This window comes from Gouania willdenowi, chromosome 16 (assembly GCF_900634775.1).
Source record: "Gouania willdenowi chromosome 16, fGouWil2.1, whole genome shotgun sequence".
Lineage (NCBI taxonomy): Eukaryota > Metazoa > Chordata > Actinopteri > Blenniiformes > Gobiesocidae > Gouania > Gouania willdenowi.
Window position 1 is genome coordinate 34,015,353 of NC_041059.1, and position 26,560 is coordinate 34,041,912.

The 26,560-nt window shown below is 37.6% G+C and overlaps 1 protein-coding gene across 6 annotated transcripts in view; it reads right to left on the reverse strand.

Annotated features, from left to right (window-relative positions):
- adgrb1a (adhesion G protein-coupled receptor B1a) overlaps positions 1-26,560 on the reverse strand; it is a 227,193-nt gene that overhangs the window by 87,665 nt on the left and 112,968 nt on the right. For all 6 annotated transcript variants that reach the window (XM_028470093.1, XM_028470091.1, XM_028470094.1 and 3 more), the window contains exons 12-17: positions 23,778-23,846; positions 20,891-20,999; positions 16,962-17,105; positions 9,668-9,743; positions 5,701-5,803; positions 5,577-5,620 (exon numbers count right to left, since the gene is read on the reverse strand). In XM_028470093.1, the coding sequence (XP_028325894.1) occupies positions 5,577-5,620; positions 5,701-5,803; positions 9,668-9,743; positions 16,962-17,105; positions 20,891-20,999; positions 23,778-23,846 (545 nt within the window). The remainder of the gene's footprint in view (positions 1-5,576; positions 5,621-5,700; positions 5,804-9,667; positions 9,744-16,961; positions 17,106-20,890; positions 21,000-23,777; positions 23,847-26,560) is intronic.

Below are 26,560 nucleotides of genomic sequence, written 5' to 3' on the forward strand. Positions count from 1 at the left end.
TAAGCTCTGGCCTGCTGTTGTCGAGACATGAGCTGTCAAGCTGCTTCTAGTTTCTAAGACTCTTCTCAATAAAGCCCTTGTGTCCTGCTCAGAAACATACAAACAATTCATTGTGTTCTTTAACTAGTGCAGCATTTTAGGATGAATGAAAAATAATGGATGTTGCCATGTCAATGGAGTGACAATGAAAAGTTTCATCTCTTTATTTACATCCATCCATTCATCCATCCTCTATAGAGGTTGACCAATATATCGGACCAATATATGGACTTTTTTCAATATTAGCCATAGTCCAAAAAATATATATATATATATATATATATATATATATATATATATATTTTTTTTTTTTTTTAATTTCTTATTTTTTTTTGACCATCACCAGCCCTAAACAGTTTATTATAAGGATATAAAAAGAGAGAGCAGTGGTACACCTAGATGAGGGGAAGAGAACAGGGAGGAGAGACTCAAGGTAGGAAATGGAAAGGGTGCGGAAGAGTTGATTATTTTAAAATGAGATGTGATGTTATAGGTGTGCATATTGTAACAATTGTGAAGCTTAGGTATAATGGTGGTGGCTGTGAACAGAGGGAAGGAGTGAGTGGTTATACCTAAAACAAGTATTTAGTTTAAACCGACTACATGCACATTGTATATTGTTGTCATGCTTTACTGCTACTTACCCGTCCTTTACTTTTTGTTTTACTTGGTTGCGTACGGGTTTATTTAAAGTTCAATAAAGAGTTCTATTGTGTGTTTAATTGAATTTCTAATATATAGAGTACATTTATATCATATGGATGTTTCAATTCTCCTTCATAATCAATGTGCTTTAAAAAAAGTATAGCGGCCTCAAATATAGGCTTCCAAAATCGGCTTTAGATATCGGCAATCGGCTGAATATTTAAAAAAAAAAAAAATCGGTATCGGCCTTTGACAATCCCATATCGGTCGACCTCTAATCGTCTACAGCAGTGGTTCCCAAACAGGGGTACGCATACCACTAGAGGTACAGCAACACACTGCAGGGGGTAAATTTAATTTTACTTTTAACAGTTAATTTAAAAATAATAGTGAAATGTTCATAGTTGATTTGGCTAGATTCACCACAAACAGTACTATTGCTTAATAAAATACAATATTTTCTTGTTGTTTATTGAAACATGATTATTTTATGTTGTAGAGGCCATTTTATGACACTTCTGACAATAGAAGGCAATAATTAGCCATGTTTACATTAGATCACATAAAGGTTGCACTGGTAATATATATATATTAATTCCAATCATTCTTTTGAATTTGTACATTAAACCTTAGAAAACTGATGTTTGAGACACATTTAGGTGTTAAGGAGAGCCCGCTGTTCCACAAATAAAAAGGCATATGAAATGATAGAAATGATACTTATGATATTAAGAGAGGGTACACATGTCGTGGGACAACAAAGATTGGGAACCGCTGCTCTACACCAGTTTATTCCAGGGTCATCCACAGGGTCTCTACCTGACCCAGGGCCAACACGTAGAAATGAAAAACCATTCCTGTTTTTTTGGATGATGGGGAAAACTGTAGCTCCCAAACAGAAACCCTGCAAGCACAGGGAGAACATGCAAACTCCACACAGAAAGGTCAGTCATAATCAAACCCAAGTTTTTTTTTTGGGAAATGCTCATCACTATGGCTTTTGTTTGCTTTATTGACATAAATAATATCTTTATTTTTTCCTGCTGCTCAGTTAATAAGAAGTAATGTTTAATCCAAATTGAATTTTTAAGTCCCTCATTTCCCCAATAGCATGTAAGATCGAGTACACACAGGTGAAGAGGAAAATCATTTTACTTCATAAAAGCTTTGTAAAAAGCCAAATTGTCGACCTGTGTCTGTCTCAGTGAGGCTTGTATAATGTTGGGGTCAAGCAGCTACTGCAGAGCCACTTGTGGCTCAAGGACCAATCACCTCTGCCCCTCGGACCATCAAGTACATCATCAGTGTTTGGCAGTGTTAGAGCTACTGTAAAGCCCCGCCCCCTCAGCTACATTAAGCAAGAGCACAGCAGTGCATGCAGTCCCTGCTGATGAGTAAAGTTGCTAAAACCTTGTTAGAGTTGTTCACAGATGATCACTTTCTCAATCTTATAGAAACTCGTTTTTTCTGATTTTAAACAAGTTTCCCCTCCAGATTTAAGCACTTTGTTAAATTCTCTGAAAGCGAAGCCACGTCAAATGGAAGTCTGAGACATAGCAAACCTCAGATCATCTTCTGTTTTATACAACTATCCTCTAAGATGATCATGTGGTGTAATGTTTGTTCAGAGTGAATCTGTCCTGATAATCGTCTCTGAAACTGGGCGGGGTCAACAATCACAAATATAAAACTTGTTCAACATTTACGACTAAAACTCCTCGTGTGTGTGTGTGTGTGTGTGTGAGGAAGGACGACTACCCCGACTCATAACCAGTGATTTGTGACATAGAACAGAATGTAGCCAGTGACTTAGTGACTAGCATATTTGCCTCACAGCTATGAAGTCCTAGGGTGAAGCCCTGGGGTGGACACTTAGTTCCTTTCAGTGCAAAGTTTGCATGTTCTCATAGTGCTTCCCTGGGTTTCCTCCAGCTACTCCAGTTTCTGCCCACAATCTAAAAACATGATCATTTGCTTCATTGGAATTTTGAGATTTCTCCATTGGAGTGAATGGGAGTGATTGTCAGTGTGTGTCTCGTCCTGCAATGGACTTGTTCCCTATCCAGGGTGTACTCCCACCTATCAACCAAAGGAAGCTGGAGATAGGCACCAGCAGACCCCCGTGACCCTGAAACAGGAATAAGTGGGTCAGAGGATGAATGGATGGATGCTTGATAATCAGGTCTGTTATGACATGTTAATGTCACCTATCCACAATGTCAAAATTAGTAGGGTATTTTACCCAGGTCAATGTCAAGTTGTCATGACAAGGACAGCTGTTGGTCATTTTGTACACTCTTAATGACAAGTTGTCATGACAATGCTTTCTGAAGTAATGTCAACATAGCTCCAAAGGTTTCATAATTTAGCAAACGACACTTAATGACAGTCTTCATGACGATGTCATGTCATAATAATGACAGCGTAATGTCAGCCTTATTTATGCCCCTTCAAATAAAGTGTTACCGAGAACGGGCACTTAGGAAATCCACTTAGATCTCTTCTAAAGTAACAATTATCGGAATAAATGAAACCTTAACGTACTATTAAAAAAGGGGACTGAAAGAATTTTGCTGGAATTACTACTTAATGCTGTGTTCAAGGAAACTCAGAACTCTGCATTTCTAGGTCAAAAATGATAACTTCCACCAAATAAAGCAGCAGCACATGGAAATATCTCAAACATGGCTGACTGCTAGAATATTAGATTGTTTTCTGAATTTACTCAGTAGAAGCTCCGACTTCTGGTAGCGAGGTCACTTTTTCAAGTAGAAGGTAGAAAACTCCAGAGTTCAGAGTTGTTTGGTCACGTTTTTAGATCTAATTTAATCACGTGATCCTTCGGTCCTGAAGAGTTGGACAGAATGGTTTTGTGTGTGTGTCTGTGCGTGTGTTGAAATTATCTGACCTTACACACTGTACGATTAAAATGGTGCTCTCTTGTAAAAATGTTATGCTTTTAAATCTTCTCCGTCTTAATGCTTTTAAATGTAAAAAGTAGTTCCTTCCAAATATCTGAACAATATTTGGTTGGTTTTATTCCATTTAATTGTAGGACTTCAATTGTCCTCAAGTTACAACAGGAACAGAATTGTGGCTGTTTAAGACATTTGTGTAACACTTTGCATTAGGGTTTATAGATACGGCTGACATTATGCTGTCATTATTATTATTATTATTATGATATGTCATGAAGGCCGTCATGAAGTGTCGTTTGTTACCCTAACCCTTTGTTACCCTGACCCCAAACACTAACCTTAAACCCAACCCTACCTAACCCTAACTCACCCAAAAAATGCCAACATACTATACCTCCAAAGGTGTCACTGTCAGTGTTAACGTTATTTTTAACAGTAACTAGTACTCCAACACAATATTTTTTTAAAGAAATAAACTCAGTTACTGTTACAATATGGTGCATTTGTCTGTTACTTGTCTAGCTGCAGTATACTTCCTGTTTACAGTGGCGCTACATATTTTTACGGGATGCCGTGCCAACCACCGTAAATCAGAAGAAGCAGTAGCATTGTGGGCGTGTCTCTGTTTACTAAAACATGCACTAATCATGGTGAGTCAATGCGAGAGCGGGACGAGCTTCTCAGAGTGGAAATACACACACTATTTTACCAATGTGCCCCCAAATGATACATGCATCAGTGAAGCTCAAAGCTAACGCTGCGTTGATGGACGTGAGGGAAGCCTCTGGACCAAAACAACAGTGGCTGGACTTTAACGGACTGTGACTGTTATCCAGGGACAGATCAGCAAAGCTATTGCACAGCATATTGTTGAAAATATGCAGCCTGTCACTACTGTGGAGTCACTGCTTTATGTAGCTGAGAAAAAAAGCATTTTCAACAGCAGAATGTTCACTTGGAATATGCACAGCTTACTTTACTGTGCTAAGGTTGAGAAATTGCCGTTTTAATTGTGGAGCAGCTGTTTTGTGCTTTATATGCACAACATTTATGGTTTTTTTATAGCAGTTTTTGCAAAGCAGAGATGGTCAACATTTATTCTGAATGTTGTGTTCATGTTGTATGTTATTGCTAGTTTTTGTATTTAAGCTATAAGGGAACATTCTAAGGGCTAAACACAACCATTTTTTTCTGATGCTGAAGCCACTTTCATTTTTGAGCTTTGATTCTGAATAATATTCAGGTTGTTTTGTGTTATTTATTTCAGAATTCCTTGTAATCATTTCAGTTTCTGCTGGTCTAAATAAACTGGTATTGGAAAAAAGACTTGGTGTTTCAGTCAGATTGGTGTTTGCAAAAACTAATACTGAGCAGAGTTTAGTACTTTGAATGTAAATGATTAGAAACTGTAGGGTTGGACACAATAACATTTCATTTATCAGAGGCTTTCATCCAAAGCATTGTTAATACAGGAGCAGTAGGGGTAGGAGGGATTCAAACCACTGACCCTCTGATTACAAGCCAGCTTCCTTAACCACTATTCCTCTACTGCACAGTTGATCAACAGTGGATTATTTTCTGATAAAGCACTGATATGAAGCTGTACAGACACTAATGACCTCCAAAAAACAACACAAGTCTTGAATTCTAAGTAACTAAAAAGTAATTTTTTTCAGTAAGGCATTACTTTTTGGTGTGAGTAATCAAAATAGTAACTTTGTGAATGAAGTAACTAGTAATGGTAACGGCAACGCTGATCATAATTTAGCTAAATATGTCACAATTTAGTGATGATACAGCCTTCATGAAACCTTATTTATGCCAATAAAAACTAATGTCAGCCTTATGTATAAAATTTCAAGTAAAGAATTACCGACATTTCTTATAGAGGGGATTTCTTATATATTCTTACATCAGCTTTTAAAAGTACATGACACAGTTGGAAAAAAAAAAAACTCTCCCATTCAGCCTTACCTGTCACTCTCATCCCAAGATATGCAGGTCTGGTTAGTGGTGCCCTGGCAGAAAGAAAACCCAGAAACATATTAAACCTGGGAGACGCTAACAGCAACTCATGTGCGAGTAACTATTAGCTTACATTGTACAGGTGTGAGAACTCGACCACGAGAGGTGCAGACAACAAAGCAGGGGTGGGCTTTATGGTCACTGACAACAACTTAGAGTTAAGGATGGTGCTGTTTCTAAAAAGCAGAAAACATGGGATCAGATATTTCTCATTTAACTCTCCAAACATGCCACGTGTTTCTGGGTCAGGTCGCTCATTCTTCCAGCAACCGTAAAACATTAGAAAAACAACTTGTTTTTGAAGAAGATTTTTTACATTTGCTGTGTTAATGTGTGGGGGTGACATGAAAGTGACAGAGCAACTATTCAGTGTTTAAGGAAAATCTGAAAATTAGCCACACCTGGGTGGAGACAAAAGGTACAGGATACCTGACCCACAGGGAGAGACATGAAATTAACCAAACTACCAGGAAAATAAGTCAAGTTCAAACACGAGTATAACTGAACCAAAATAAAACCTGAACAAGGGTCACAGAGTAGAAGACGACCCAAGAGCCAATGAACAACCACACAGAAAGACCAGCATGCTATAAAGAAAATAAAAACAAAGACAGAATGGGTAAAAAAACTAACATTTCATGTTTAACTTCAGTTAATGATAAAACTGTTGTGACCAATCATGAAAGTGATCTAATTAAGCTATAACTCGTAGGAGCTGACTGCCAAACGCCAACCACCGCGATCAAGTCGCTCAATATGTGAAACGGAGAAAAGTGCTAGTCACTGCTTAGCGTTGGCATCAGCCGATCCTACAGTGATCACTTGTTTATGTCGACCTTCTCATTTTCTTTTCAATCATGTTGTCAAAATGGAATTTAATGAATAATTATATTATAATAATAAGTAATAATGTTCAATGTAGATCTGAGTTATCATTAAGCTATGTTGTGGTGTGTTTTTAGCAAAACATGGTGTTAATGGTTTCAATGCACTTTGCACTTTAAACGCAAGCTGCTATTCTGATATTTATATTGAATATATGCTAATATTTAAGTAGATGATTCAATTACATAGTTAATCATATTGAAAATTATTTAATAATCTGAGATTCATGAAATGAAATATACTGTACAATATTTGACTAATATATAGAATATAATATAATACAACCTGTATTATTTAAGGAATTGTGTACACAGAGAAATATTTGTATTACATGGTCCTGTTCTCTGCACAGGCCAGGTCATTGATGGTGAGCTATGGAAAGGCATTAAGCTCACTGTATCCAGTAGAACCTGTAACTCACAGAGAGGAGGCTCTCATAGCACATAGACTCTTGCTCTCACACACGACCTCTGGACTCTAAATCCCTGCCTGGGTCAATGAGCTGTTAATTTGTGAGTGAATGAAATGGACAATTGAACATCAGAATATACAGAGCCAAGGAATTATTTGATTTTCTTTATTAGTCTTATAATCTTGAGTAATTTGTTTTCAAAGTGTTCTATATTTTGATTTAGAACAGGGTTCTCAGGAACTTACTGGTAATATTCTTTATAGTGATCATACTTGACACTCAAAATAATGATTGATGTTATTAAATGTCTTTTGTCTGTTTCACATAAAACATGGTAACTTTAAAAGAAGTTTATCTGTTTCTTTCTTCTGCTCCTCTCTGCTTGAGTTGTACTTAGTCTCCTGATTTACTCGTCAAAAATTAGACTCAAATACTTATTATTTCACTATTTATTTTTGCTTAAAAATTCAAGTATCATATGTGTTACATAATCCTACATTTCCCATGAACACTATGTCGTGAATTGGCTACGTGCTTACGTTAATGTGATTGGTAACAGGTGGTATCAGAGAAGACAAACAGAACGGCGCAAAAAACAAACAGGAGCTGAAATTAAGTAGTAAAATTAGTTAGGATAAAACAAATGTGGAGATATTTATTTGATGTTGAAAAATCTGAACTGTAAAAAAAGAAGGCTGCTGCTGACACAGCAGAAAATGAAGATGAAAGAGGATCTGAAAAGAAGAAGAAATTGAGGAGTTTTATTACTAAATGAATGTTGGGTAGTGAGTGGCTGGTATTCAACCATTTGTTCAGCTTTAAAATGTGCATTATACAGTTTGTGGGGAGTGGGATTTGTTTAGATTTGAAGAGCATATATGTTAATAAAACATTTTTTCTCTACAGTACATGTAATTCTTAGTACTGATTACTTCTATTCTTTCTAACTTCAAACCGTGATCAGGGATCCAATTCTCATCTGAGTTAAGTTTCTTTATTAAGTTATGAGAATATACTTTATTAAAGGTTCACTTCTCCAACTCACCCAAAGTTCCATATTGCACCTTTTAGGCATTGTTACGTTGTTTTTAAATTAAATGTTTATATTTTTACCATTTTAATGTATTCCCGCAATTAACTAAAATGAAAACTATTTAAAGAAACATGAATGCTTAAATCTATTTCGTGGCTCATAATGTAGTTTATTTTTGCTGGAAAAAATTGGCTGGTGGAAAATCTGGTTGGTTGGTAACTTTAAGAATCGATTAGCCATGCTGGCTGCTGATCAAAAAAGTTCATTTAAAGCACTGCTTGTAATCCTTTACTTTCACCTTTGCACACAATCAAAGACTAATCATGTCTAAATAGTTGTTTCATTATTCTATTGGATTTAAAACATAGGAACTTTAGCTTTGGTTTGTATCCAGTTATTCACAAATGGTTTAATCGTAGATCGCAGCTCTGCTCCCAATCTATCTACTGATGTCTATAACACAGATTCTTACACTTGTTTTTTGAGCTATTTTCAGCCATTGTTAAATATTTCGCTGCCTACTTAGTATGCATTACAGTTCCTGCTTTTCACCGGCTTAATCAATCAAGTAGAATGAGATCATAAGAAAAATGTGAAAGAATCGAGACCAGAAGCTTCCAGTTGACCCAACATATTCAATAGCCCACAGGTTCCTCCCATGCGCTGTGTAATCTCACTGCACAGGTGCTCCATCCACATCCCACAACACAATCAGTCAACCTAAACCTCCGTGTCATCTCGTCTCTGTTCACACTCATCTCTTTTTTTTTTTTTTAAAAGTGAAAATAAAAGACGTAAAAGCCAGAGAGACAAGGGCACCCTTACCCCCACTCTGCCCCATGTCCCACACCTTTCAGCTCTGCTGCTGCTGCAATGGGACATTCAGGAGGCTTTTTAAATGGACTGAGATTTAGTGAATAGGTTTTTAACAAGGTTTTATACAAACCCTCTTTTAATATTAACTCCCTCTAAAACCGTACAGTCTTTACTCATCATGACTGAGGTAAAAAATTGTTGAATTTAGCAGCAAACTTTCTCATATTCTTTCAGCATTTCGAGACATTTTACCGAATTATTTTCTTGATAAATGGTAACATGGAAAAAGTAAATCAAATTAGGATACAAATGTGTGACTACATTGCTGTAATCATGTTTGATGAATAATATTATAGTGACACTATAATAGTGCTGCAGTTTGCCTTTGTGGGACTAACTAATAGAGTATTAACTATTTGTTCAGGAGCTCATTTCAGTGACAGTCTGTTGTTGTGGACGTTTCATTTGGTCAACATGTATTTGTTGTGTTTTTCAAATTTTTTTGGACTAAAACTAAACTATGACTGAATGCAAACAAGGGCAGTAGAACTGAATCAAAGACAAAATCCTGATGTTGTCCCTGTCAAAGAAATCAAAATGGTGATGCACTTGGTGACAGATTTTTACGTGAACCACAAACAAAACCAAATCCAGTGGCCTGGCTGTACGTTGCTTTGGATACAAGGGTCTGCTATTGTAATGCTAATGAACTTTCCTGATTGCTTTAAAGCCGATTAAAAAAAGCCAGAGATGAAACTTACAGAGTGAGGCGTTACTTTCTCTTCTCAGTTTTTGCCAGATTCCTTATTGAAAGCACTAATTTTAGGCTTTCTATTTTATCAGTGAAACTGGGATTAGAAGAGTTCAATGAAGGCAGACAGTTACGGGTCTTACCTCTGCAGGGCCAGGATGCTGCCCAGGTTTCTGTACAACACAATGCCCGTCACAAAGGTAGAGGTGTCATCCAAATCTGGACACAAAGACAGAGTTAGACAATGATTAGAGCAGATGAAGGTTTCCCCGCACAAACACTTCCAAACAGGCACACGATCGACTAAGGCTGGGAATAATATAGATTCACAATTTTTGTGATGATATTATCTGTATTTCTCCTTGATATGGTAAATTCCAGAACACGCACACACACGGGGATGTCACCTTTGGTCAGGGATCCCTAGAATATCAACACAAGACTGATAACACACAGCTGAGCATATACACTTCAACATGTTTTAACTATTGCCATCAGCAACACTTTTTACATTTTCAACCTTGTGTGCTTAAGTGCTCATAAGTTAACACGTTCATGTACCATGTAAATAAATGTCAGAGCGAGTCTTATGATGTGCATTGTTTTTTGGAACTATCACTGTGTATGATTCAGCTTTTGTTCTTGGATAAGGAACACAAGGATATTTAAAATGCAGTAATCATTATTGTTGAATCACAATACTTATATAATCAAAATACGTCGGTCTGCATTTTTCCTCTTAATTTGCCGTGTAATTGTTTTGTCTAACGCCGCGATGGAGACTTCTGCTGAAACGTCCGCCTTTGCACTTTTACTATCAATGGTACGTGAACCCGCCTGACTTCAGTTGAGCAGCCAATAGCAATGGCCAAAACAGCCCATGGAGCACACGTGTTTGTAGAAAGATCTCTGGTTGGCTGAAATCCAGCATCACGCTCCTGGATTTATAAATGTAATTTACAGAGACAGGAGAGATTTGCTGTCTGCTCAGAATAGGTTGGATTACAGTATGCTCAAAGATTATTATACATTTTTGACTATATGTTGCCAAAAAATACTTATATGCAGCTTTAAGCCAGAAAATCATAACACGTCCAACTGAAATAAGCTTCTAGATTCTATTCCCTCCTCTATTCAGCCACAAAATGAAGCTTCCAGCCCGGTGTAACTTTCATTCTTAACTTCTCTGTTAAATTGTTTGATCTATAATATAGGAGTGAATGTGAGTTATAATGAAATAATAGAGTCTGTCATCCTGTCCAGGTTGTACTCCGCAATGGCCCTGATGAAGCTGAACAGGAACCAGCAGAGTGTGTGAGTTTGTCCAGGATAAAGTGGACACAGCAGAATAAATGTACAATGATGTGACCACTTTAAAGGCTTTCCCAGTAAAAAGGTGTGGAGGCACACACACCATCACATAGTGGGTGGGCAGTGATGCAATAATCACATGTAGGCGAGCTCAGCATCGCGTCCCCAGCCCAGATCTCACATCACCCACATCACGGCAGTCAGCCGTGGGCTGTAAACAGCAGATGAGCTCCCACTAACCCAGTCACTCCTCTGATACCACAATCAGCCAATCACAGAGCAGCTGAGTGCAGCTGCATCTTCAGCAGGATGCTGTCAAAGTTTACACAAGCAAACACGCCTCTTTCCTACTGGCAGAGTCAGAGTGAAAACGTCCTCCATCTGCCATGTGAAGACATGCAGCACAGCGACGTGGAGCCTGAGAGCAGAATGCTGTGCAGCAGGAACAGCCAGAAGCTCTCAGGCTACAGCTGAGCTCCCGTGGGCAGCACAAGGAAACTGAGCAGGACATGGGCTGCTCGTGCATTCTTTGGCGCAGCAATCTGATGTGCTCAGCCAGACTGTCTGTGCCCAACATTAGGCATGAGCCAAGTGGGATTGGATGCAAAATGGAATGTGTGTATGCACACTGCAGGGAAAGAAACAGATCAAAATACAATGCTTCCCCCAGTCTGCAGACGAGTTGGTTTTGTCAATAAAAACAATGACATTTTTTTCTTAGATGAAGAGGAGACAAATCTCAGCTAAAAATAGACCTTTGACAATAAAAACATCACAAATCATTAAATTGTCTTCACTAACAAGACAAAATGGTATTTAAATGTTGGACATTGGTTGGATATGGAAACGCAGCGTGGCCACACGCTTTAAGTGAACTATTGAATATTGAATTAAAAAAATAAATAAATAAAAATGTTACTTCATTATTCCTGACTTTTCCTAATTTGATAGGTACAATTGATTAATCATAAAATTGTCATGATATTTTTTCAACGTGCACCCAAAATTGGTGCAGCATTAAATATCACATCATCATAACCATTAGGGTTCATACTTTTGTTGTCAGTAAATTTGAAAAGAATTGGATACAAACTATTTGAGAAATTAATTCTAATTTAAAAGTTTATCCTGACGGTGGCGCTAGAGAACAGGTCAAGGTTTCATTATCAAAGGGTTTTTTATGTATTCAACAAATAAACAAACTTGGTGAACAATTTTCTGCATATCATTTTCTGGAGGCAAAAGGGTCAAATGTGTTAATACTTGAGGATAAAATAAGGGTTAATCAAAAAGGTGGATTTACATATTATTCATGAATTACAGCAACCTAGAAATATTTCACCTAATTTATATATTTCAGAGATTATATTTTAGTTTCGCGGAACAGTTAAGGAGATCTAAGGAAACTACATCTTAATTGTATCCTATTTTAATTTAGCAAAACCAGTAAAATCAGTTTTTATGTTGATTGAGGCAGAGTTTGGTAATGATGTCATTGATCAGTGCATTCATCTCTATGACTGTGAGCAGCAGAAACTGCTTTGTGAAGTATCTGCAATTAAGAATAAAAAAATAGAGAAAAAACAAGTTTCCAAATAGACATGAAGCCTGTTCATTTCAGCATAAATATATGCAAGTATGTGCAGGAGAAACATAATGTGTGAGGACGTCTGTCATGTTCAGTCCAGAAAGGACAGACAAAAAATGAAGTTCATACAAAGCGTTTCATTTGTCTTAATTCTTTTCTTTAATGATTCAAGCAGAAAAAGTGTGTTTGCTTTTTATCGTCTCCTCTCATTCACGCCTGCAGCCGTCGTGAGTAAAGCAGTAAAACAGTTCACATCTGCCTGTTAGACGTGATGAATAAATACACATAACAGTTCCTGCTAATTGTTGCTGGTTTGCTAATTCATATTGCATGTGCTCAGTGATCTATTTGAATCTCCTCGAGTCCTTCCACTACCATTGCATATTGATCACAGGTGAACAGCTACAGACTGCTTGTATTATTTTGTGTGTTTAATAGATATGTTGGACTTAGTAGGTTAACTGTAAAGTTCATTGGCTCACGCTAGGTTCGGTTTGTACATATGTTTACATATGCAAACCATCAGTGAATCAACCCCTGAAATGGACCAGGTTTCTTATAATAAATAAATAGATTATTGTGTGAGCTTTTGCAAAAGTTTCTAAAATACATTTACAAGTGTAAGTACACCCTAAAACCAATTATTTCTGTAGAAAATACATATATGGTCAGGTATAAAGTAATGTAGTTTTAGTCTAAGTATTTTACTTTAGTGTTTTTAGTTAGTGACTGCCATCTATTGATGGGAGGAGGGACTATGTTCCTCGGTGAGCATTGACGGCTCCATGCAAAACTGTGCAGTGCTGTGGGGGCAGGGATGCTATGACTGGGTGTGTCTTAACTAACCGAGGAGCCCCGCCCATAACCAAGGCATTTTTTCAACTTAGTGGCAGATCAGCAAAAACCTGGAGGTTTTTAATAAGTTCATGCTGTTACTAGTGTTGTGTTCAAGACCACACGATCCGAGACCAAGACTTGCCTGAGACCAGAATGCACCGAGACCAAGACAAGACCAAGAATTTTTTTTTTTTTAATTTAAAAATATATATAAATAAATAAAATTATGACAAGGTTCGACAGTTAAAAAACATTCTCTCTTTAGTTTTAGTTTCTTTTAAATACATTTGATGGACCAAAAAGGTGCATGCAAAAAAATAATTAAAATATTAAAACTACTACTGCTACTGATAAATTCAAAATTATTCTACATATTTGAAAACAAGATTTAAATGTCAGCTGAATGTACAGCAAGTGTTTAAAAGTATTTCTGGTCACCTACACACCGCAGAGTGTTTCCTCTTTGCTCTGCTTTTACAACTGTATTCTTTGTGGTTCGTGAAAAACAAATTTCACAACCAACAAGTTAGCAGACATGTTTAGCTCCGCCTCTCTCTCCTGCTTGTGTGTGTGTGTGTCACACACGTCACTCAGTCACATTAAGGAAGGTTGCGGTCATTATACGGTGTGGATTAAATAATGAATAAAGGATTGTTTTATCCCGTTCTTCTCCGTGTTATTATCACATTATAAAAAAGTTTAAAAATAGCAGGAATTAGTGCTGGTCTCGAACGGTCTTGAGGGAAAATCCCGAGTCCGGGCAGCCCGAGTCCGAGACAAGACCGAGTCAAAATGCTTCAGAGTCCGAGACAAGACCGAGACCTTTAAAATTTGGTCTCAACTACTACAACACTAGCTGTTACTATTACAATTTGGTGCTGTTCGGATGTAATGACAAGGTTTGTCTGTGTTGAATGTGTGAACATCAGCTGAGGACATAGAATTCTTTGTGTAATGTATGTGTGGTCAAAATGCAGATGTTAAGAACCTTTTAACTCATTGAGTGCTGTTCACGTCTATAGACATTATTTGATTTAGTAATGTGGAGTGCCATTCACGTCTAAAGACGTGAATTGTGTGTTTCGGCTGGGGTTGCTAGGAGACAGTGTGAGGAAGCTCTCCCGTGAATATTGAGCTTGTACCATGATGTAGTGAGTAACTGGTGACATGTAGGTGGCAACAGCGCCTTTAGATGAGAAATCACCCGTGATGTGCAGAGCTCAGAGGGAGAGGAAATGAGTTAATGAGACAGAAAATGGCGCTACGAGACTTTGATGCTGAAGTTCACAGCAGCTCACACTCGACCAGAGCATGTGTAGAACTAAGTGGATTATTGAGAGTGTTGCGATTGTAAGAGAAAACTATCAAAAATGGAGAATGACGGGGGGAGAGACTTGGAGGAAATACAGTAAGCAAACCATTCAATTCTGACCCAGATAGCAAAACAATAACGATTTTGCCATCAAAATCCCAGTATCAGTGTTGTTTCTGTAGTTTTATAGAAGGAAACCAATGTTGAGGTGTCCCTAAAGCAAAAAAAATTGCCTCTAAGTTACTAATAGGTTTTTTCAGAAAAAGCTGTTTTTCTCAGGTTTTTGTCACAAACTGGCGATTTGTGTGAAACTTGCCTCTATTCAACTGCTGATTACGGAAGAACGAAACAAGCTAGAAACAAAATGATTTTTTCTGATGAAGTAGAGAGTCTAATCTTTCAGAATCTTCAGATGTCAGATTGCTTTAGGACAAACTATTCTGTGGGTCTTGAAAAATCAGTGACAATGATCTAAAATGCCTGGCTATATGGGGTTGGCTGCTCTGAAAATGGCTGGCAGTGAATGAGTTAATGGTGACGAAAGTGTGTCTGTGATGTGAGCAGGACGCGCTCTCTGATTTATAGCCCCACCCACTCTGGAGCAAAGTCTGTTTTCTAATTCTTAAATGATGTTAGTGCATGGTGCGCAGAGCGTTCTCTAACTGGTGCTGCAAGGCCAGAACTGCTCATTTGAGCATGACGGTGCTAAAGGCAAAGCAAAAGTAATTCATTCAATTTTCAGAGCAGATCTCAAAGGATAAATAGAAACCATTCTTCACTCCCAGCACAGTCATACTGGTGGAGCTAAACAACATCAGTCGGCAGTTTGTTAGTCACAGTCCTTCTGACCAATGCCACATTAACTACAGCCAACAGAGAAGTAAGGGAAGTTTGTAAAAAAGCTGTCGTGAACCTATCCTGCATCTTCTGAGGAGGAGGAAATCCTATACTTTCCTTGCACAAATAATCAACACAATTAGCACAAAGGTCCAGTCCCATGCCAGACTGGCTCAGCTTCAAAAACAGGTCAATCATTCTAAAGGCTCAAACATTCTCGGGCGGACACCCACAAAGCGGAGTCCGCCAGGCCAATTAATTGCAAAGCTCAGATTTTACGGCCATGCTGACTTCTCCGTGTAGCTGGTGTCACACAAAACACTGCTTGCCGTTGAATCGACTTGCATTAAATGTAAAACCAACCTGCATTTCACCACTTAATCATTGTTAAAAACAATTGACCAACATCTCCATTTTACTTGTGCATTGTTTTATTTTTACAATCATTTAAAATGTGCCTTTAAAAGCTAACAGCTGCTATCTCGCACACAGGTGACTGGATTAGTTCATTAGAGAAGCTACAGGTGACATTTCCATGTGCTCATTAGCTCAGTGACATAGAGGATGTTCCATCATGAATTAATTATGTGTTTGACTTATTAATTCATTGACTAATCATTGTAGCTGTAGAATTCCTATTTTAGGAGCCATCATTTACTTCTAACATTATTTGTACCTTTATTTATTTTATTTTGTAGCTCTCTTTACCTGAGCCAGATGTGGGAGGGGCCAGATGGTTATTTAGGTTGCCATGGTGTTGGCACAGCTGTTGGTCTTTTGAGTAAGAAGCAAATGTGTTTGGTTTGGTGGCCTGTGTTCATTTCATGTATGGAAATGCTTTGAGTTATGATTGGAATAAACATTATATGAAAGGAAAAGTTTCATTAGATTCAAATAGATCACTGAGCGCATGCAATATGAAATAGCAAACAAGCAACAATTAGCAGGAACTGTTATGTGTATTTATTCATCACGTCTAACAGGTAGATGTGAACTGTTTTACTGCTTTACTCACGACGGCTGCAGGCGTGAATGAGAGGAGACGATAAAAAGAAAACACACTTTTTCTGCTTGAATCAACATTAAAGAAAAATGAAACTTGTGCAGACACTGAACCCTAAGTTGCTCCAAATGGTCGAGTAGCTTGTTGCATGGCAGCTCTGTCCCACTGATGTGTGTATGAGCTGATATTGTAAAGAGCTTTGAGACTGCTTTGTCATAAATGCACATTTTAAATCAAGTCACTTTAGTAATTACTAGGAATTGCCTAATATTGCTCATAATTTAGACCCTTGTATTTCTTTTTTTTTTCATAATGACATTTTTTCATTTAATTTCACAGCAGTTGTGTTGTTGCCTGGCAGTCGGAATGGTGCAGGCATTTCATAAAAACACAGCAATGGAAGATGAAAATTGTTTTGAAAATTTTCAGAGGAAGCTGCTGGAGCTTTGCACAACAGAATTTCAGTTCTCAGAAATCACTGACACATTGATCTGCATGTTCATGATGCTGACAGCGTCTGCAGCTTGTAGCAGGTGTTTCTGCTCTCACCTGGCTGCCCAGTGGACAGGATGTTTTTAGGGATGGTGACTCTGTCCTCAGAGCTGCGTGCCCAGTCCACCATTCCTCTCCAGCCCTTCATTGGAAAAGTGATGTCTGCGTGACTCACCACTGGACGCTTATGAATACTCAACACTGTGACACAAAGACAAAACACAACCTAAGTGAACCATCCTGCCCTTTTTGTTAAAAAACAATTACAACAGGAAGCATTTCATAAAGTTAGGTCACTAAGTAACAATATAGGCAACACATAATAAAGGGAAAGTTTTGCAGGTTTTACAGTTTACCTTTAATAGGGCCTTTGATTTTCTTTGAAAAAATAGAATTCTCATTTGAAATGAATGTTTTGGAACAATATCACATTTAGAAGGTATTGTTCACTGAAAAACGGGAGATTAAAATGGAATTAGAGTAATGATCATGTTATCCTGTGAGTGAAAATGAATGTAGAGTTTTGTGATGAACAAGTGATTCAGATTATTGTGACTGCATTCAAATGTGTAAAAGCTCTGGTACAAAAACAGGTTTAGCTGATGTGTATTAGATTTTGAATTTTGAATGCGAAATACTTTATTAATCCCTGAGGGGAAATTATAATACACTGTTATTTTAGGGACATGCTTCTCACACACATAGGCCCGTATCACACACATGCACAAACGGGACCTGTGGACATGCATTAATGGAGAGATGTTAGAGTGGGGCTGCTTTTACAATGAAGGGAGTGCACCAGAGCAGTGTTGGGTTCAGTCCCTTGCTCAAGGGCACCTCGGCAATGCTCGAGAAGTGCCCTGGCACCTCTCCAGCTACCAGAACAAATTCAGATGAACTGAACCAGATGAACTGGTGTTCAGTTTACCTGATGATATGTCACTATAGAAGCATCTATCACACGACTGAGCGGGATGTCATGCAAAACATGATGGTTTTGCATGAAACTCACTCCAGTTGGCAGTATTCAAAGGTTTTCTAAATAACGTATTGGGACCACATCACACATTTCTCGAGGTTTTTATTAAACGAGTGGCTGAGGGTTAGCAGTGTGGCTGATGTCAACGTAATCTGGAAGGATTTCAGTTTAACCATCCTATTTTTAAAAAAATAATTTCAGTTAATAACAGCAGTTCACTCCATTAACCCTATTTAAAGGGTCCACATTACGCTTAATCAACTTTTCTGTGCTTTAAACATCATAAAAGTACTATTAGGTCTTCATACACATGCCCAAAGTGTTTCTTTCATTGATTGTTTTTTCACTCGTTAGTTAGAGGGAGATTTGCTCCTTTCTTACTGCAGGGCAAACCCAAACACCTCTTTCCAATTTGATGATGCGTTCCCACTTTAATGACAAATTTGACGCGGCACTGAGCAGGTGAAGCCGCGCCTCCAGAAAGCTCTCTGCCGTGATTGACATGTAAACCAAGAAGGTGAGCATTTCAGCGTCCTATGTATGTATTTTCTACAGTCTATGTATGTACTGGCAAACGCCCCGCCCCCACACTCTGTCTTGTGTTTATAAAGCAGTATGAGCTCGGCTACAGAGTGGGTGGGAGGACGGCAGGTATGATGCAAATCTCAGAAAGTGACTTTTCAGAGGCTAAAACTTTGGAAAACAGCCGAGTTTAGGAAAATAAACCTCATGTTTTTGGGGTTCTTAGAAGAAATGGAGAAGGGTGAAAAATAGCATGACATGGGACCTTTAAAGAAACCATTGAAATGTCCTCATTAGAAGATCTATGGTTAACAAACCCATAACTTTGCACCATATTTGTTTTATTAACTTTTAAAAATGGAACTACTTTACAGTTTTAGTGCCTGTGTGACATCATCACACAACCCCATTTGCCTGTTAACGTCCCATTGTTTTCTATTGAGTGAAGCATTCAGCCTGCTTTTTAGATAATTTACTACTACTTTTTCAGTGAAAATGACAATTTGTTCTGCTTTTGGTTGCTCTAAATATACTGAAAAAGTTAAAGATGTTGATTTAACTCTCTTTTTGTTTACCGAAAGAGAAGAAAAACTGTTGTGACCTAAAAAACAGTTTCAACTCTGTGGGTTGGTAGTAGACAAGGAAGCAGAGAATAAGAGCTCTCCAAAGGGACCTTTAGGTGCGTCCGAATAGTGCTCCTATCTCATTTCCTATTAATTTTTCCTTAACCCTGTGGATGACATCACGGTTTTAAGGAAAAGTGTCTTCCTAAAGGAGTTAGGGGAAATGTGATCAGACACACTTCCACTATTTGATGTAATAATCCAATGGCGGTGAAGGTTCATGACGTCTGCCATGGGAAAAAAACTAAAAGAAGATACCAGGCTACGAGGAACAAAAGTGAAACTAAAAGAATGTCATATTGAGAATGGTTGCTCACACTCGCCTTACACTCAGAAATCAACATTAATCCAAATTAAGTATAATTTGATGAAATTGTTACATTTATGCAAGATATAGACCTACATAACATTGTAGGCACACAAATGTACAACAGCACAAAGCATTCCTAGGTGAATGAATTATGTTGACTAAAACATATTGTGACTAAAAATGACTCTTTTCTTGAACGACAGTGCTCTGTTTTATGTCAGTTATGATCTGATAATATGGTTTACATATCATAAGATATGGGTTTTAGATTATTTGAAGTTGTTCGAGGCATATTATTTGACTGGTAACTTACATGATATACGTCCCTTTTCAGTCTTTGAAAGCTCGGATGTTGCCGCCGCAAGGAATTGTGGGGCAGAATTATCTCAATACAGATACAAGAATGCATCAGTGTTTCTGAAGCTGAAGAAGGTTATAAAGGAAGCACTGAGCCTCTGTTTCTTAGCTTTAAGAGAATTTGAATGCTCCTTATCATGGCCGCCACTTAAACACTTGCGGGGGTTAAGGAAAAGTGGATAGGAAAGGAGATAGGAGGGACTATTCGGACGCAGTCTTACGCTCACTCAAGCAGTTCGCAGCTGATGCTCTGGTGGCTGAAGTTAGCAAGTAAATCACAGACTGTTAAAGATGCACAAACCCTGAGGATAGAAGTCTTTTTGGGTAAGAGTTCTTCAACAGTCAGGGATTTTGTACATTTCAAAGATGTTTGCTAAGATTTCAGGAAGTTTAATAGTCAGTAAAGTATCTAAACAGAGAAAGATGATGAAACTAAAATTAAACAGAAAAGTCAAAAATTAAGAAAAACAAGAAAACTCTGAACGAGAAGTTGGAAAATTTGAAACAGAAAATCGGAGGCCCTACTTTCATTGAACAACTTAAAAAAAGACTTTCACCTTGAGTGATTCACTTAATAGGGAACGTCATTTACAAGACTTTGTGAGAAAGAAAAAAAAAAAAAAAAAACTAATTTAAAGTTTTATCCTTCAACTTTAATTTCACCATTAGGGCACCAGACTTGCCAAAACCCCACAGTGTGACTTATGTCTATTATCTACAGCTAACATAATATGGCACTAAGTAAAGTTAACTTAAAGAAAACTTCTTGACTTGGCCTTAATATGGTCTAACTGTTGGTAACAGATTTTTCTTGTAGACCTTCTGGTAATAAAAGCAGGTTGAAATTCCTGAAACTAAAGAATAAATGAGCAAAAAAAATGACCTCCTGTGATAAGTATTTAAGATGACATGTGGATCTCATTCTTTGAGTTTAAAACATGTGAGCAGAAAGCGTGTCACAGTCGGCCCAGAGGGAGGCGTGCACAGGATAAAGTGCACACACTACAAACAGGACCTTTCCTCTGACCTCAGCTCTTACAAGCTCCTCTGTGGCTGATTTCTCTACTTAAAGATATGAGCTCCAAGTAGCAGGAAACCTTTTTTCTGTTCTTACTTTAGTGGGCCAGTATTGATTCATGAAGATGTTTTTGAATGTTGTGTGTAGCTGTAAAGAAATCTCCAGAGAGACTCTGACCAAGGTTATCGGTGACTTCATACAGGTCCTGGAAGTCTTTCATCCTCAGGCCAATGACATCCACAAAATCCTCCACCAGACGGAGCAGCTCTTTGACGTTTGGCCCCAGCTTAAAAAGAGAGAGAGAAAGACAGAGTTCACATCAGGTCCTCATTTTTTTTTATTCTAAACTTTTAGTATAAAAAAATATGGAATAGAAATTTGCATTCATTTTTTTTTTTACAAAACACAAGATACATCATTACACGGTAATGAAAGCTCAAAAATAGAAGGTTGACGCAAATCAAATCAATCTTTATTTATAAAAAGCGCTTTTCATGCACTAAAATGCTGCTTAAAGTGATTTGACAAAGTTAAAAAAAAATTAAACACCCACCCCGTACAAACAGGTTAAAATAAAGACAATGGCACATGGCTGGCTCCAGAGGATCTAGATAAAGAGACATCACAGGGAGCCCTCTGCACCAGGAGGAGGACACAGACCACAGGTACTGGGCGCTAAGACAGAGCCCCCAGTGCAGCAAAACAGCAAAAACTTTTTACGAGCACTGAGGTCCACGAGACAGCACCACTGCAGCCATGGCCCATCACAGCTCCCAGTGCAGAGGGCTCCTTCTGAGGAAACAAGGATAGTAATCCAAAAACATAAACCTAAAACTTTAAAAACAACATAAAAGAACAATCTGAAAACTATAAAAACATCATAAAAGATACCAATCCAAAAATGAATAAATAATTACAAAAAATTGTGGGTCTTGAGTCTGGAGGAAAGCTTAGAAAACAAACAAAAAGCAACATTAACAAGAGAAAAGCCTTTAAGTACATTTTGACATCACACAGAATGATCACAGTCTACACACATTTATACATACATTATATTGGTGTTTATGATATATAATTGATATTATTTCCCAACTATTACAGAGTTATCTACAGTTAAAAAAGAGCTATGGTCTAATGTTAAACTGCACTGATTGGTCCTCCACTTATTAAAGGGCAGCCAGCAGCTGACACCACGGACCGCTGACATCAGCACACCTCACTTGTTCCCAGCCTCCAAAGAAGTAGATTTGTTTGAGAAGGGTTTCTTCTGATACCTCTACCATAGTTGTGACTTTGTTTAGTTTGTCTTCATTAGTTGACAGTGTTATTTGAACCATTTTATTTTTGAGTGTCTCCTTATTTTGGATCCAGCTTCTTGTTCCCTTTGACAGTGATTTGTTTTCTTTAGTGCTTTTTAAATTACTTGTGAAAACACCCATACAATGTGAGTACCCCATATCTTTGTTTGTTCAATCATTTGTCTGGGGAGTGGGGACAAACACCTTTTTCCTTAATATGGTTATGTTACCAACCTCCAAGACTGGTGCATAACAAATGTTTAAGTAAGTTGGTTATTCCTGGTATTATTTATTAATAAAGATTTTATTCTTATCAAGTTGTCAAGTTTTAGAGTGTTAGATTTTAAGAACAGTGAATTTGTAGGGTCCCTATTGCCTGTTGTGCACAATTCAAATAGGCTTTTTTTTAGGTCTATATAAGATTTGCAGATGACTGCTACATAAGTTGATATAAGGTAGGATTAAAGAACAATACAAGATGAAGATAGCGTTTTGGTTCAGCAAATATCTGCATCTACCCATTATAGCATAATTTCTGGCTACTTTACAGCAAATACTATTTATTTGTGACCTCCAGCTAATTTTTTTTATCTGTGGGCATGGCTATTTCCAAAATATCAAGTTGTGGTCACGTCAGGATTACTCTTGGCATTTCTGCTCCCATAGAGAATCTATCGTGAACTATCATTTCATTCTGATGTTTTAATGCTTAATTAGGACTCATTAGTTCCTTAGACGTTATCTCGTTATTCCAAAGAAGATCAGGAACATTACGGGAAGGAATTCTGATGTTGCACTTACCAAGAAAGGAGAAATGGGAAGGTTTATGCTACCATGGCAACCATTGGATGCCTTTAATCAAACCAGTGCGAGTTAATGAATTAATAATTACTGCGTCACAGTTTGTCCTACATGTCGACCTCCACAAGTGTATGTTTAAAGTGTTTTTTATTTAATCTTCTTATTACCACAAGGAAAGATCACAGAGGACAGACTTTGTCATTTGGGTAGAATATTCCTTTAAGCCTCCTTTTATCCTTGAGCTCAATTGTTTCATGACTTTTCCTAATTCGATGGGTACAATTAAGCATACAATTACCATGATAATGTTATTTCAATGTGCTGAACACATATTGCACACAATGGTGATCCTCTGGGGTCAATTTGACCTCAAGCTGTTTTAGCTGTGTAAAACTTGTTGGTGACCTTACATCCCCACACCTGCTAAGTAGAACTGATATGTCCCGTGCTGTGGAGGGCGGGGTATTCCCACAAGGACATTGGTCGTTCATGCAAACTAAGGGAAAAGCAAACATATAAAAGCTTGCCTAGGAGCCCTTTATCCAAATCATTCCTCATTGTGCTCTGTGTATAGTATAAAACTATTCAAGATAAATTCATCCAAAGTTTGGCCTGATGGTGACGATAGAGAACAGGTCAAGGTTTTATTATCAAAGTTATTTTTTTCAACAAATAAACAAAGTGCCTGACACAAAAACGTGGTCAACAATTTTCTTAAAATCCTTTTCTGGAGGCAAATATTTGAGGATAATAAGAAGGTTAAGATTACATCAGCCTGTGAATGGAACCATATTTTTATCATTGATTAAAGCACAGGTGCCGCACGTGCACACACACACACACACACACACACACACACACACACACACACACACACACACACACACACACACACACACACACACACACACACACACACACACACACACACACACACACGTTGAAAAAGAAGATCTGATACCAACCAGCTGTGCTTCCTCCCATCGTTCTCTGTTCTCCTCCATTAACAGGTTGCTGACTGACTGCACAAAGTTCTGAAGACAAAAGAAGACATCACACACCAACTTTTTGTTTTCAGTAACATGTCAACATAGATTGAAAGGTTTCTGAAACCCATTAAAAACAAATTCCTACAACTGGACAAATTAAATAAAAATTAAACAGCAAGGTTTGTCAAATTAGTCAAATTAATAAGATTCAAAAGTTATTATTTTGACAGTAAAACTGTGCACACAGTTTGCCTTCAGTCAGTCGCTTCCTTCGGCTTTTCTTTGAGGTTTTGTTTTGTACTTTTTTATTTGGAATATTGAAGGATTTATCTTTTAATTAAATGGGATGTGACATTGCACCTCACTCCTCCTGGCTGCCAGGAGGCAGGCAGACAAAATAATACATTTGTAATAACTTTTTTTAGCAAATTCTGAAGGAAACCACAGTTTAACAGTTGTGACAATATCAATCTGCCTCATTGCCACGTCCAAGTGTGTTTCTCTCTTTTGAAGACGACACATAGTTTAACATCTCCTAAACACATGCAATGGCAGTGGTTGATTCATTAGAGTGCACAGTTTGGTTGACAGTAGGGATGTAACGATTAATCGTAAGGCAGTTAAAAATCGATTCATAGGTATCACGGTTGATATCGATTTTCTGAAAATTGAATCGCAGTACTTTTTTTAACCAGCAGAGGGCGCTCCACAAGTGTAGACGGCGGGCGGAGTCTGCTAATACTTTCTTTCTGGCCGCCTTCTACTCTTAAATATGTTAATAAATGATTCATTGCCCCTTTAGCACCGAAAGAATATCTGTTATATTACTTGAATATCTGTTAAAGTCACGTTTTTCTATTAGCTCTGTCTGCTAGCATAGCTTCTCTTCTTCACTGCAAGATATCTGCATGCCAACAGACCACTGGGTTACCAGCGCCCTCTGCTGGTCCAAACAAATATGACGTAAATCAGTGCAATGACGTTTTTTTTTTTTTAAAGTCCAATTGTTAAGGCACAAAATACATTTTCAGTTGCACTTTTAAAAAGAAAAATAACTATTTTGCAGTTTTGCATTGTTTATTATAGAACCAGAATATAAATTAATAGGCTTCATTTTCATTTGTATTATTTCTTTATTTATTTCATTCAAGATTTATTTTTAGTTAAATTGCATTGTTTTGAATAGTTTATCAAGGAATTCTTTTGACAATGAAAAATAAAAGGAAAATAGTACAGTATTTTCTAGTTTTTTTCCCAAAAAAAAAATTTGTCTACAGTCCCATTTTGTAAAATAAATCGTGAGAGAATCGTATCGTGAACCCAGTATCGTGAATCGAATCGTATCGGGAGTTGAGTGAATCGTTACATCCCTAGTTGACAGTGTAGGGAACCAAACCACATCAAGCCTAAAGACCCTCTTGCTAACAGGAGTTAACCAAGGAGCCTGTTTCTTTATCACGAACTTACAAAAGTTTACAAAATAACTGCCCCAGTCGAAAAGATTATTTGAATATGCTGCGCTAATTATTATGGTTTAAGTGTAAATCTAGGAATCATCCCTCCTGTTTGTCATTGTCTCACATAAACACACACCCCAGACACACCCACAGGCAGCCAGCTGAGATGCTGGCAACTTTAAACCAATCAACGAAGCTTCCCTCTTGGGAGGCGAGTCTCAAAGAAAACCTTTTAAAAGAAAGAAAGCCGCCCAAAATTTCAGTTTTGGGACGCTGGCGTTTCATGCTCAACACGTATCCCTTCCCCACTTTTTCATTTATTTCATTTTATTTTTAGTTGAAACAGTTAGATTTTTGGAACAGCTGCTTGGTTTTGACAAATCCAGCATCTAGTGACGTGCGTAACAGCCGAAAAAGAAGCCCGGCGCGCAACCCTTTGGGGTAAGCCACGAGCCATTCTCTAACCCAGCTGTGAAGGCCAGAACCGCCTGGATCAGCTGAAGGGGCTATACTCTGTTGAAACGCAACAGAACTCAATGGTGGCACGTCCTGCTGCATTGCTTCAAACAGCACCTCCAGGTCCAACCCTGATATCATCTTCAAGGTACCAGAACGAACTTTCATCAGCAACTTCATCCACAATAGATCACATCCATACTTCCATAACTACAAACATACACACACTTACAACATGTTCCACACACAGTTCATCTCATTCATGTCTGTTCGTCTCCCCTCTCTGTCTTCCTCTCTTTGTTTTATGAGCTCTCTTTATAATTTCATGATCTTATTATTCGTATATTTATCCTGCATTTTTATTCAATATTTAGTAGACTAGCATTCTCCTAGAATAGTGATTTCACTTCATTACATATAATCCTCACTTTTATTAGCCTAGAAATGCATTTTATCATGATTTAATTATCCCATTTCAATTGATATTTTGACTGTGTTAATTGTTGAATTTTGAATAAAAGGTTAAACTTTGATTCCTCTCAATCATTAAAGCTGTGATTATGTTGTAGATGTTGCTGTTCGAATTCACTTTTCCCTGGTTTCACATTTATGGGTTTAGTCTAAAAATTTAGACATATTTCTCCTGTTAAAAGGAGTGGCACCCCGCAAGATTTGACGTAATATTAATAATCATAATTAATATTCTTATTTATATAACCCATTATTAAAACTCATCCTCCTACAAATAATTTGTATCTTTTTTTTTTTTTCAAGTTGAAAAGATAGAAAGCTAGTGTGTGAATAGACCTCATAGGTTTTACTTGTTCAGTTTGACCTCAGGTTATG